Genomic DNA, 13812 nt, shown 5'->3' on the forward strand with positions numbered 1-13812 from the left:
TCTGGGTCCATCGTGGGCAGGACAGTGGTTTAGGACCCTCTCTAAAGTCTCCATCTTTTGTGGACCACAGACCCCTTTTAGAAAACTGAGGAGAACATCAGACCCTCACACACACAACACAAACGTCTGCATAAAAATTCCTGGGTGATGGCTTCTCTGAGATCCATCCGTAGACCCAGGAGTCTGAGGTACTAATTGTACACATATACAGGAAGTAATCACCCTGGCTGCTCCCAGCATCTAGAAAGCTGTCATAAAGGAAAACAGAAGGCTGATTCCTTTAGCACAGCCCAGAACCCGATACAGACCACCTACTAATGAGCTTTCTCCTCGTTGCTGATGGAGGACACTTGTAATAAAGTTTAATGTGGAAGAACAATGTGCATTTAACCAAAGCTGTAAACATCTCTAATTATATTTAAGACTGTAGAGTGCAGTACATTAACATTTAACAATCAGACACTAAATTGGAGTGACGCTAATAGCGTTGTGTTTATTAGAAATTGGGCACCAAGTCATCTTTCACCCGTGACAACAGAAGGAACAGAAAACTTCCACAGCCACCCTTCCCCACTACGCTGTGTGTTCAGGAAGAGTCTTGTCCAAATCCCCACCCCTTGAGAAGATGAGGATTATTTTGAAGAAAATACACTCAGCAGACCAGACACAGCTCAGCGCCCATGTCTGTTAGCCTTGTGCACTGGGGAATGCTTTTTTCCCAAAGAAAGCACTTTTAAAAATGAGTAATCAATTAATTCAGAATGAGCAAAGGCTCAACCTCTATTCTCCCTGCCCTCTGCAGAGTTCACACTGCAGAGCCCTTCTTCCTTTGAGAGACCCCCAAGTGCAGCTTTCTCCTGGCTCTCCCCTGCTGCTGTGACTGTCACTGTCCTCTGATCTCCACCTGGATCTCCTCACCTGCTGTGTACCTGCCAGCATGGGTGCTCCCCACCGCTCAGGCCCAGCACTTCCCCTCTTCAGTGCGCAGGCAGCCTCTCCCTGGGAATCTTGCCCACTGTCAGGGCTTCGGTTGTGACCTATGCCCTGAGGACACCCCCTTTCCTGCAATGAGCACCAGATCCATATTTCTAACAGTTTACATCCTTGCCACTCAAAGTGTGGTTCAGGGACCAGAAGCATGAACATCCCTGGGAGCTTCTTAGCAACTCAGAATCCCAGGTCCTATCCCAGACCTCCTGAGCCAGGATCTTCTTTTTTTTTTTTTTTTTTGAGGAGTCTCGCCCTGTCCCCCGGCTGGAGTGCAGTGGCGCGATCTCAGCTCACTGCAAGCTCCGCTTCCTGGGTTCACACCATTCTCCTGCCTCAGCCTCCCGAGTAGCTGGGACTACAGGCGCCCACCACTACGCTTGGCTTATTATTATTATTATTATTTTTGTATTTTTAGTAGAGACGGGGTTTCACTGTGTTAGCCAGGATGGTCTCGATCTCCTGACCTCGTGATCCACCCGCCTCGGCCTCCCAAAGTGCCGCAATTACAGGCATGAGCCACCGTGCCCAGCCAGGATCTATATTTTAATAAGATCGCGATGATTTGTGCATGCATTAAGGTTGAGAAAGCACTAGTCTACGTGCCCATCTATCTGGACACCCCACGGCCACTCCAACCCAGCATGGCCATGTGCAATGCAGACCTCGCCCCTAGACCATGAATTTCTGTTTGGTTTTCCTTCCTGATGAACAGTTTCTATCCTATGTATGGAGATGGGAGTGTGGTCTGGGGTGGGGTCAATGTCCCCATCATGTGGCTGCCTCACCTTGTAATGGGCTCCAAATGACACAGAGCTGGGTCACCTGGGTCTTATTGCAGTCTCCTGGATAAGAGATACTGGAAAGATGTCCTGTTCCACATGGAAGCCAGCCTAAGCTTTAGGTTGACACAAAAAGACTTCCTCCAGCATGCATGTGGCATGGCTGTTCTGTGTTACTACGCTGTTCCCTTCCACCTGTTGGCGCCAGCGCCCCTCAGTCTTCCTCTGGTCCTGACGGTGTCCCTCTCCAAACCTGAGGCCTCCCTTCTTTAGGGAGAGCATCAGTCCTGGAGTCCCCCATCGAAAGCTCTCCATTGAGAAGCCCAGGGTGGGGCCCACTCAGGCAGCAGGGCGCACAGTTCAGCAGAAGCTCACAGGCTGCAATGCAGCCACTGGGTGTGCCCTAATTGGGCACCCTGGGTACTGATATCAGTGTGGTTTTTTTTGTTTGTTTTGCTTCCTGTTCTGGGAAGCAACTTTGATGCATACTGTATTCAAATTCTGTATGCAACCTGACTTGCTTGACCAAAACCAGGATTTAAACAGCAGGGTAATTAGAGAATTTATGGAAGAGAAGAGTCTGGGGATGTTAGGGACTCGGGGTGGAGTCCTGCCGTTCCAGGACATTCTCCTCCCTGCTTCTTGCTCAGTGTCTGTTGCCTTCCAAGGCTTCTCCACTAGGCAGGAGATGTGGCAACAGATAGATTTGTGTCATTCCAGCTTCACTGCCCAAGGCAAAGATGATTTCTTTCTCCCCAGGATTTTGATTATCCTAGGGGGCCACATGCATGCTTGGGACCATTTCTGGCATGAGCTCCATTGTTGGCTCAGCCTAGGTTACAGTCATGCATATCAGAGGTTGTGATGAGCAGGGCCATGAATAATCCCCAAAGCGAGGGGGTCTTTGGGCTTATTGCTGTGTGGACCAGCCCATATTATCATACATTAAAAATGTATTTTCTAAATGCCCCATGTTGTCTTCACTCTCACAAGAGTCAGGAGGTGGGAGGCCTGGTTTTTCCTTATTTTCCCCATGAGCTAACAGAGTGGCGGTACATTCATAAAGAGGTGACTCTAAGGAATCCCAGGTCTCTGCTCCACTACAGCTGCTTCAGGGCAGGCCTCAGGGATTTGGCTTGGCAGGACAGTTTCACCCAGGTGGATGCCCCTTCATACCTCCCGGCTTCCTGTGATAACTCCATGCCAACCATGCCAAGGCCAAAACTCACCACCAAATCTGAGAGCATCTGCTCTCTGCCTGAAAGAAGCCACTGCACTCTAAGCAATGGGTTCATACTTGTTTTAGCTTCATTTAAACATATAAGCAATGGTCCATTTTGAAAATTACTCATATATAGTTTCTACCGTTGATGCCTTATAGTAAAAACAAATTTGACAAACTTTCCCTAATTTCTATTTCAACGATATGTGATATGTTTCCCCTTATCTTTGGAAATGACAATGCATGATTAGTGGTCCACGGATAAAGAATGAATGAGTGGGCACATTTTTTAAGCTTACTATGGCAACAATGTCAATGTATCCTCTCAAACAAGCACCAGATACAAGTCATCCATGGCCTCCAGTTCTGAGCACAGCTTGGGCGTTTGCTTCAGGAGATAACAGTGGGACAAGCTCTGCCTGGATGCTGTCCATAGCTTCCAAGATTCCCCTGGGCAGCATTTTCAGTAGGAGAAGATAAACTGCAGGTCCCCATTCACATACCTTAGTGTGGATTTGTGCAGTGATCACCACAGTTTGGGAGAAAGAGGCTGGATTCAATCTATAACAGTGATTGGTTTGACTCTAACTGGGAGCTACCAGCTCTCAAGAGCCTGTGTTCTTGGTAGAATGTGTTCCTGTCCATGTATAATAACCCTAAGCTCTCCTTGGATTTAAGTGGGTGGGTTTGAGGGTGACTGAAGTCCATTTCCATTCTGCAGAGGCCTAAGGGGCCTGGCAAGATATTACCCCCTGGCCCGTTGTCCTCTTCCCACCATTTCCTTTTCATGTGCCCCCTCTCCTTCCCATTTGGCACCCCCAGGGCCCCACTAACCCATAAGGCTCTTTGGGCAAATTAGGAGATCATCCTCTGCCCTCAAAACACTATACATCTGTCAGAACACTGCCATGATAAAATTAAAAATCCCAGTGATAATTATGATATAAATGGTGTGCTAACCATATATCCTCCCCTCCCAAAGAGATGCTCAAAGAAGTTCTAGTGAGTTCTTCCAAATTGGTCTTTCTTCCTCAAAAGCTGCATGGTTTATTCACTGCCTTTGAGATCTGGCAGAGAGGGAGGAAGGAGACGCAGGTGTCATCCAGAGAGGGTGAACTTCCACTTTGTAAAGGCAGACTGGTTTGCTCCCAGAAAATCAATATCTGCTTCCAATTTGGATCCTTTCCAATAAACCATAAACTTTCATGAGTCTTTGGGAGCATTACTGTAGGGCTAAGTTGGTGGACAAATATTTGCTTTTTAAAGTTATTGCAATGAAAGCCTTAAATAGTGAAGAAATTTTCATTTTGAAAATGCAGACTGGCTTTAGCATGAATGTCAACACAGAGCATTTATGTAGCAATTTACAGTTTCTAGAACCTGGCAAGATTCATTACCCCATTTTACCCTCAAGAATTCTATGGGAAGTTAAGTTATCTTTACACAAACATGGATTCTGAGATCATTAGGTGATAAGAAACTCAGTCAAGTTCACACAGCTATATAGAGGCACAACTCATATCCCAGCTGTGTTTAAAATAGATAATTTATCATATACAAATGGTCCACTACATAGTCAAACGATTCCTATAGTGTGCAGTAAATAGCCACCCAGACTACACTCACACATCGAGAAATGTCCTCAACAACGCAGTTGACAGGATGACGCTTCCAGAATGGATTCTCTGCCAGTGAGTCCAAGATGCCTGTGTCCCACAGGTCCACAGAACAACTTCCCCATGCACCCCTGACCCCCATTCAAACCCATTAGAATTCACACACAAGGTTGCAATGGGCAAGGCACTTGGCAAGAGGAAGGTCTTCAGAATACACTTTCCAGCTTGGCGTGTACTTCCCACTCTCCTACCCTGAGGGCACCCAGCAGCAGATACCCTCAAGCACTGAATCAGAGGTGACTGAGCTTGGCACACAGTGAAGAGGCCCATGTGCTCCAGTGTGGCTCCTGATGGCCAACACCTCTGCTCCTTTGGAAAAGGGTGAGTAAGCACTTCTCGGAGAGTACATTTCTCTATCACTACAGGTCCACTTTGCCAAAGGGATGAAAGCCCTCTAGAATGCTGTTCTTCTTGTCCTGCGACCTCAGGGTTTCATAGGTGGGCACCATGGCATTCAGAGACAGACCTTAGACTTCTAGTCAGTCTGCCCCTCTGGCCTTAATCTTCAGGGTCAGTGCATCCATTTAAAACAAGAGATGTCATCTCAGGCAGTGCTGGCAACGCCATCTGATCCTTGGAAAACCAACATATGTGCCATCTTACAGTTGGGTCCATAATGGCATTTCCTCTAGCTAAATACTATGAGCTTGTATCACGGATACGGGAAGACTAGAGAGTAAAATTAAGATTTAAAAACGATTTTAAAGAAAACCTGGGGAAAGAGGAGGAAAATGTGAAGGGGTTTGGCTCAGCAGAAAATCTCTTTGGCTGCTCTCAGGATCAGAGTCCTTACACTCAGGGCTCAGGCCCAGGCGCATCTTGTCCTGGGAGATCTGTCAAGATCTGTGGCCCCTATTCTTTTGGGGAGAGCAGCCTTGTACCTCTTCAAAGGCACCCAGAACGCAGCTGAAAAGGGGGCTCTCCACCACTCAGAAGGCACGAGTGAAAATATAGAAATAAGGGTTTTGTCTCCAAGGCTTCATAAATCACTGGGTGGCAGGCATCAAATAGAACCTTGGAGGAGGATGCGGTGCTACAGCTTGTTCTCCTCGAAGAGGATCTGGGCGTAGACAGTGCTGGTGGGGGCGCCTTTGGCAGCCTGGTGGGGTTTGATCAGCTCCAGCTCGGCATAGGTTAAGTTTTCCTCAGCAATCTTTGGCTATAAAAGAAAAGAAAACAAAACAAAACAAAACACAATTCTAGCTGACCACAGGAGTTCTACATCACACATTCATTCATCAAGCATGCATGTTCATAGCATCTTGGGATTCAGAGAGGGATAAGTGCACAAGAAATTTAAGAGGCTACATAGTATCCAATAACATAATTAATAAGATAGATCTCATTGTCTTCATAGAGCACTATGTCCTGCAGTGATATCCTGTGATTTGCTTTCAAGTTAACATGAAACATTCACAAAAAAATGACTAAACACAAGGCTAAAAGAAAACTTTAATGCTGAAGAGTAAAAACAATGTATCTAATGGTTTCTGACCAAAAGGGAAATAAAAAGGTGGAGATGGAAACAAAAAAAATTCTAAAATAACAAAACTAGAATGCCACCACCTAGAAATTTTTGTAAATGACTTAGTATAAAACTATAATTTCAAAATATCTTGAAAATAATGCTAAGGAAAATATTCCTTGCCAGAACCTAAAGCCTACGTTTGAAGCAGTGCTGGGAGAAAACCTTACGCTAAACTGAAATACTTACGCTAAACAACATGAATTAAGTGGGTCAGGCCTCCAACTCAAGGAGTTAGAAAAAGAGGAACAAAATAAAGAACAGCAGAAGGAAGAACTTCATAGAAATAAACCCAGACTGCATAAATCACCAGTAAAACAGATAAACTGAAAAATAAATTAATCAAGATAAAAAGGAAAAAAGCATAAGTGAATAAAACAAAAAATAAGAGATATAAACTAAATGAAGGAAGTTTAAAAATTTTTAAACAAGACTAGTTTGCTGAATATACTGAAAAAACTTCTAAATACAGGATAAAATGCATAATGTTCCAGAGAAATAGAAATTATAAACATTAACTCCAGGCAATCTGAATGTACTGTCAAAAAGAAGAAAGGAAGGGAAGAAGGAGGGAAGAAGGAATGAAGGAAGGAAGGAAGGAATAAAGGGAGGGAAGGAGGGAGGATATCATTTATTAACACAAATTTTAAGTTAAATTTACTCAGAGAGAATGAAGTACATTAAAAGATAGATAATCATATTCAAGTTTATTTTATTCCAGAAATGCAAAGATGGTTTGATATCAAAAAGTCTATTAATATAATTCATAATAGTAATAGATCAAAAGAGAAAAGGCATATGATTATAAATGCTAGAAAGGTACTTAATACAATTAAAAACACATTTTTGTTTAAAACAATTTTTGAATGAAGTAGGTGTAGACATATATTTTCTTAATATGATTAAGGAACATTATTAAAATAAAGAAAAATTGGTTATTCAAATCTAGCAATATTAAAAATTAAACCTAAAAGTTATTTTTCAATAGATGCTATTGGAATACTTGGACAGCCATTTAAGAAAAAAAAATAAAATCACATCCTTATATCATTCTTCACCCCAGGTTAATTCCAAATGAATTAAAAATTTTAATGTGGAAAATAAACCTATAAAAGTACTAGAAAATAGGTGGGGATTTTTTTTTAAAAATGGCCTCCAAGTATGGAAATTATTTTAACATATGACACAAAACCCAGGAGCAATGGAAAAAAAGATGTGTGTATATTTTCATGCTACACATCGCAAAACCATCTCTAAAAATCAAAAAACAACTGAAAACATGAGGAAAATATTTACAGCTCATATTAAAGGGCTTTGCAATTCAACAAAGATAATAAGCAAGTTTCCACTAGCAAATTCAGCAAAGGACAACAGACAGGACCAGCAGTTCATGGGAAAGAAAAATGGCAAGCATCTCTGACACAGATGAAATGATACTCACCCTCTCATAATCAGAAAACCGAGACTTAAAGTCACACTTAGACATCATTTATGTGTCTTTCAAGTTGCCAAACATTAAATTAAAAAAAAAAAAAAAGGTTGACAAAACATAGAGGTTCTCTCCTTTACTATGAGTGGGAATCTTTCTTGGTACAAGCAAATAACTGTAAACACTTAAATAGGTATCAGTAGGAGATGGGGGCATTCGTAGAACACAATATATGGTGCAGTCTTTAAGAACGAAGGAGGAGCTATATGTGTACTTTATATGTCACTATCATATCCTGTGTAAATACGTGTGTATGCAGGTATGTAAGTAAATATGTGGGTACATATTTTACATACTTAGAAAATCCTGGGAACTCTTGGCACTCATTCAGAAAATGGAGAGCACGTTAACCATAGCTCTTTCTAGGGAAGTAACCTGAATAGCTGCAGGGAGACTGAGCCTTCACTGTGTACATTTGTTGCTACCTTTTGGATTTTGTAGTAGGCACACGTATCTAAACAATGCATTAATTAATTTTAATCCGTAATTAGAAAAATAAAAGTTGGTCATGAATTTAAAGTCACACAGTCATTTTCATTTAAGCACCTCTGCTTTTTATAAGGATGTCAGACTTAGGGTCTTTTGGTTTTGGCTTTGGTTTTGTTGTTGTTTGATTTACTTTTTTAAAAAAGTTTGTATGCCTATTTCCTGGTTATCTGGTGGAAATTCCAAACAACAAAACCATCTTCATTCAATTTAAGTTTCTTAAAAAGAATGCCAAAAGCAAAAACACTTCTTTTCTTTTGAGATGATGCACCCTAAAAGGCACAGGAAGTAATAGACAAGGAGAGTTACAAAGAATTCCTTAAGCCAGCACCTCTGCTGGAGCGACTGCCAAGTGACCTAGACAAATCGTCTAGCAATTTTTCAGTTTCAAAGTTAAGATCATTTATAGGGATGAGAGCCTTCTGCTTGCCTTTTGACACCAAAAGTCTTTACATTGCTTCTTAGTCATCCATATCTTACAAGCAACAAAAACCCTGTTTACGTTCTCGCTTTTTGGTTTAATTACATTTCCCACTATAATGATTCCATTTAGAAATGCCATGTGTCCTCAAATAAGCCCACAAAACTCAACTCATGTAAATTTTAGCACCAAGATTTATGAAATCATATTGTCCAGGTGTTTTATTACATTACCTTGAAATTGCATTGTTTTCTAGTATAGATTATCTGTTTATTCTTAAGTTATTCCATTACGTTTGGATATGAAAAATAACACTAGCTCTCTCAATACAGGTCACCAGGCTGGCTTGGCTGATGTGTTGTTTTCATACATTTTTATGATGTTCCTATAGTAAACATAATTTAATAAAGCCAAAGCACACTAAATAAATAATTGCATCTAGAAAAGCAATAAAAACAAATAAAATTAGTACTTTCATAAGTGGAAAAGGTACTTCAATTACTGCTACAAGCAACAACCCACCATAAAATGTGTAGAATCATTTCCCTTATGCATATTTCTGGGAATATAATAATTTGATTGAAGATATGAGGCAGCTCACAGGAGGCTCAGAACTGTGAAGTGTATAGTTTCCAAGATAAGATGCATAATATCAGTCCTTGGCATCTTTAAAGAACCTATTGTTTTTCTGGCATGCAGACTTGGCTATCACATCAGCCATGTGCCTAATTACATTTCCCAGCTTGTTTAACTGGAAATAAATTCTTAATGGCCAATGAAAGGGGCAAATGTATATTCCTCACTGGTTTTCACCAAACTACCTTTCTTTGCACTAATGTTTCAGTGGAAGGTTTAAGGTGCATCTGAGGAGAAGCTTAGAGAAAATTTCTGGCACATCAGTAAGACTAGGTAAACTAAAAAACTGGTGGTAAAACCAAGAGCCAGGAGCAGAAAGCAGTGGTTAAAGCAGGTGGTTGCAATGGGGCACAGCCTGACGAGGAGCCTGCTGCAAAGCCCCACCTTTATTTCAGATGATACAAGTTTACTGCTATCTTCTGTAGACAAACCCAACCTGGATTGAAGCTAGGGAATCACTCCCAGCGCCCCTGAAAATGAATGAGGAAGCACTTCTGTTAATTTCCTTATAGCCACTGGCCCTCAAAATAACTCTCTTCAAGCCCCTACCCTACTCTGGGGGATGCAGGAAGCACAGAAGGTTGTGGAGTGTTAGTACAAATTGTGGAACTCAGGATAGAAGCTTCAACAGTGTTGAACTGTCTATTCACAAACACTCTTACGACTGTAAATTCCATTGAAAACCTCAAGGAAACTGCCTGAAGGAGGAGTTCCAGGCCTCAGACCTGGACCGAGCTTTACATTTATATCCGGATGTTGTAATCACTGGAAAACAGGCAGCAAGAGTGAACCAACTGCTGCTGGGAAGTCCTGGCAGAATCCTTTAGAAAAAGCCCTAGAACTTTCTGCATATATGAGAAGCAACTTGGCCATTTCCTCTCTCCCAGGGCTGTTTGGTTTTACTTTATTTTCCCTTTCACCTAACCCACGGTGACTCCTGGTCAGATTCTCTTTCTATTCCTCAAATAAAGACCTGGCATTTGTTGTATTCAGCTGCTTGGTATCTTGTGTGTCTAAAACCCATTGTTTCATGGACCCTTAGTCTCACTTTTTATATTAGAAAACTACCAGCCAGGGAGAAAACTACCAGCCAGTGAGAAACCGCAAGTAAGTCTGGAGGGGGATTCTATGAGCAAGGGGGGATGGGGGGTCAGATACAGGCAAGTACTGATGCATCAGAGGAAGGCTGCAATAAAGGGAAATTCTTCTAACTCTCAGATCAATGAAAGTGTTCATGGAGAAGAGGCGAGGAGAGTGACTGAGGCTATCGTCCTGGGACTGACTGCAGATCATGGGTGCAGGAGGAATTTGGATCTTAATTCAAAGGTCAGCTGTGTGACCTTGGGCCAGTTCCATCACTGGAGCTCAGAGATAATAATACCTACTTTGTTGGACGATTATGAGGATTGAAATGAGGTCTACTTAATGTTTTGGCCCAGCGGCTGCCCCATAAAAGGTGCTAAACATGTGTGTGTGAACAAATCAGTGTTTCAGTGGCATCACCTCCTCTCTAGGGCCAACTAAAATAGCATGCATATGTGCACATTCTGAATGCTTCATAAGTTAACAAGAACTTTGTGAACTAAGTAGCCCTGGATATCTTTTGACAGGTAAGGAACAGATTCTAGGAAATTAGTTGTTATGGACTGAATCACGTTCACCAAATTTCCTGTGTTGAAGCCCTAACTCCCAAGACCTCAGAACGTGACTCTATTTGCAGATGGGGTTTTTAAAGAGGTAATTAACTTAAAATGAGGCCATTAGGATGGGCCCTGATCCAATTTGATTGGTGTCCTTCTAGGAAGATGAGGACACAGACACACACAGAGGGAAGACCACACAGGGAGAAGGCGGCATCTTCAAGCCAAGGAGAGAGAGAGACCTTGGGAGAAGCCAAACCTGCCAGCACCTTGAGCTCAGACATCCAGCCTCCACAACTGTGAGAGAATAAAGTCTGTTGTTTAAGCCGCCCTGACTGTGTGACTGCGGTATTTTGTTATGGCAGCCCTAGCAAATGAATACATAAGTCAAGGTGAGGACAGAAGAGAATGGAAGAAGAGAAAATAGCCTTCCTGAAGGGGAGATGAGAAGAACTACCTGATGGGGTGGGAAGATATAAGAGATTAAGGCATTTATGTCAGCAGCAGAGCACCCTCCCCGAGGCAAGGCAGGGGACAAATGTCTGATACATTAATCCCTGGTTCAGTGAGGAGCAGGACTGGAGAAGAGAGGCTCTAGGACTTCCTCACATGGTACCCTACCCCCCTACACACCTCCCATCCCCAGTTGCCTGGCCCGCCATGGCCAGGCCTTGGCCTTGACCCTGCGCCACAACAGATCTAGCTGGGGTGCTGGCAGCCCATGCCCACCTCCAGCTTTCTGGAAAGGGTGCAATGGGGACTCAGGTGCTGCCATGCTGACTGGTATGAAGGGCACCTGGCTCCAGCAGGGGAGGGAAGCTAACAGAGGGTAATCAGCCAGGTGTGGCTGCCTCCATCTGAGCAATGCACCTGGCTGCCAGGTGACCGGCACACAGGCCAGCTGCAGGACATTACTGCCCTCTGAACTGAACCCGGGGCCGAGACAGATCCTGCAGTCAGCTGAGCACACAGAGGCTGTGAGTGCCGAGAGTCAGGTCGTTTCTGTCCCCAAGCCCTGTGTGCCACCTGCCATTCTGCAGCTCTCTCTGAAGCCACTTTTCTTTTGTTACCATGTTTCATGCTGGGAACGTAAGGAGAAACAAAATGGCACGCAGAAGCAGCCCCACCTCAGGAAGAGACTGGGCTGAGGTTTCGAGGTAGAAGACAGAAAAATCCCACAGGAAAGGGCTCCTTGCCCTAGGGGAGCGATCATACTAGGTCTGTATGCTCAGACTTCCCTGGGCACGGCCTCAATTCTTTCAGGGAAAAATAAATTAGATCTTAAGACAGAGCGGCAACATGAATGAAAACCAAGCCAACCTGCTCGAGATGGCAGAGAAAACAGACCGAGGAGCCTAGTCTCTGCTGCCTCAATGAACCACTGGACTGGCCCTGGGCCTACCCAAGGTCTCCAGGTTTAAGTGACTGAGGGTTGAAATTCACCCCATGCTTAGCTCTCCCAAGACGTTCTGTGGAGCCAGAGTTGTTCCCACCATGATGGGGAGCTCTTCTTTAATATGTCTATTAAGATGGGTGCCTTTTTGTAACCTACCTAAAGGTGCCATATAGACGGGCAAGGGACCTGGCCTATGTCCAGATATCTTGCCCTAAAACACAAATAAAAACCAATCTGTTTCAAGATAAAGTGAAATACATAAAATAAACCAAGGCTTTGGGAATTCACACTCTCAGAGCTAAGCAGAGTGATCAGATGTTGGGAGGCGGTGGCGTTTCATCTCTGGGTCACACTCAGCCATGGTGGCAGCCTGCTGCCTGCTGCCCTCCGTGTGGAAAAAGAGAGCCCAGCCCATGGTGGGAGAGGATGGTGGGGCTCAGGATGTGGGTATTGACAGGGGCAGGACTGGGCCAGAAGATTTATTCCCTCATAGCAGAGGAACCCGCTGCTACCTGCCTCAGATGTTTCTGACCTGTCCTTTGAATATCAGGGGTTCTCTAGCAATGAATGCCATAGGTTGCAAAGCCCTGAGGGAAGGGGTTTCTTTACATTGCACATCCTGTGACTGCTGAAAGTACCAAGGGTTACGCTATGGATGCAAAAGAGCCACGTGATCCACTCAGTCCTCCTTCCAGGCTCCTCCCTGAAACTTCTCTAACAAGGAAGGAGAGTACAGGTTTCTGTTTAAGCTGATCCCCTCTACATGAAACTCTTGCCCGTCACACACAAGGTGGACCCCTACTCCTTCAACACCCACCAGGCCCTCTGAAGGCCCTGACACTGATGCCATTGGCAGCTACATTCTCCTCCACTCATTGCACCTGTGATGTCCTCTGACCCTGCACAGTGAACTACTCAGATTCTGTCTCACCCTCTCTAATGACCACGATCACCATCACAGAACTGCTCGCTGGCCAGTGAAGGAAGGCATTTTACAACAAACTAATGACGAACTCATTCATTTATATAAGTAACACCTAAGAATGTTCTAAGCATGCATGTTTCTGAGCTATGTTCTCAAATGTATGCCAGACCCCTCACGCTGCAGGCATGTTCACCAACGTATGTCCACAGACTCAGTCCTAGGATTACAGCTCCACTCACACCTCCTGCTGTGTCTCTGGTGACATAATGGAGGTTTCTCAAAGTTTCATTTTATTTGTGTTAAATGACATGGGTAAAATGGACTTTTTACGTGTTCAGTTCTAAGAATTGTAGCACAGGTATAGATGTCTGTAACCACTGCCACAGTCAGGTCTCAGGACAGTTCCACCACCCCTGCATGCCACCCCACTGCAGTCCCACCTTCCCTCCAGCCCTGACCCCTGGCAACCACAGATCTGTTTTCTGCCACTATGGTTTTGTCTCTTAGACAAGGTGATATACAAAGAATCATACAGTGTGTTACCTTCTGGGATTGGCTTTTTTTCACTGAGCATAATTCCCTGGAGATTTATCCCGGTTGTTGTGAGCAATGACTGTCTGCTCCTCT

The 13812-nt window shown here is 43.8% G+C and overlaps 1 protein-coding gene across 2 annotated transcripts in view; it reads right to left on the reverse strand.

Annotated features, from left to right (window-relative positions):
- Positions 1-467: 467 nt before the first annotated feature.
- VSTM4 (V-set and transmembrane domain containing 4) overlaps positions 468-13812 on the reverse strand; it is a 112528-nt gene continuing 99183 nt past the window's right edge. For both annotated transcript variants that reach the window (XM_017962795.2, XM_017962796.2), the window contains one exon: positions 468-5826. In XM_017962795.2, coding sequence (XP_017818284.1) covers positions 5701-5826 — 126 coding nt within the window. In that variant the 3' untranslated portion in view covers positions 468-5700. The remainder of the gene's footprint in view (positions 5827-13812) is intronic.

This window comes from Papio anubis, chromosome 11 (genome assembly GCF_008728515.1).
Source record: "Papio anubis isolate 15944 chromosome 11, Panubis1.0, whole genome shotgun sequence".
Lineage (NCBI taxonomy): Eukaryota > Metazoa > Chordata > Mammalia > Primates > Cercopithecidae > Papio > Papio anubis.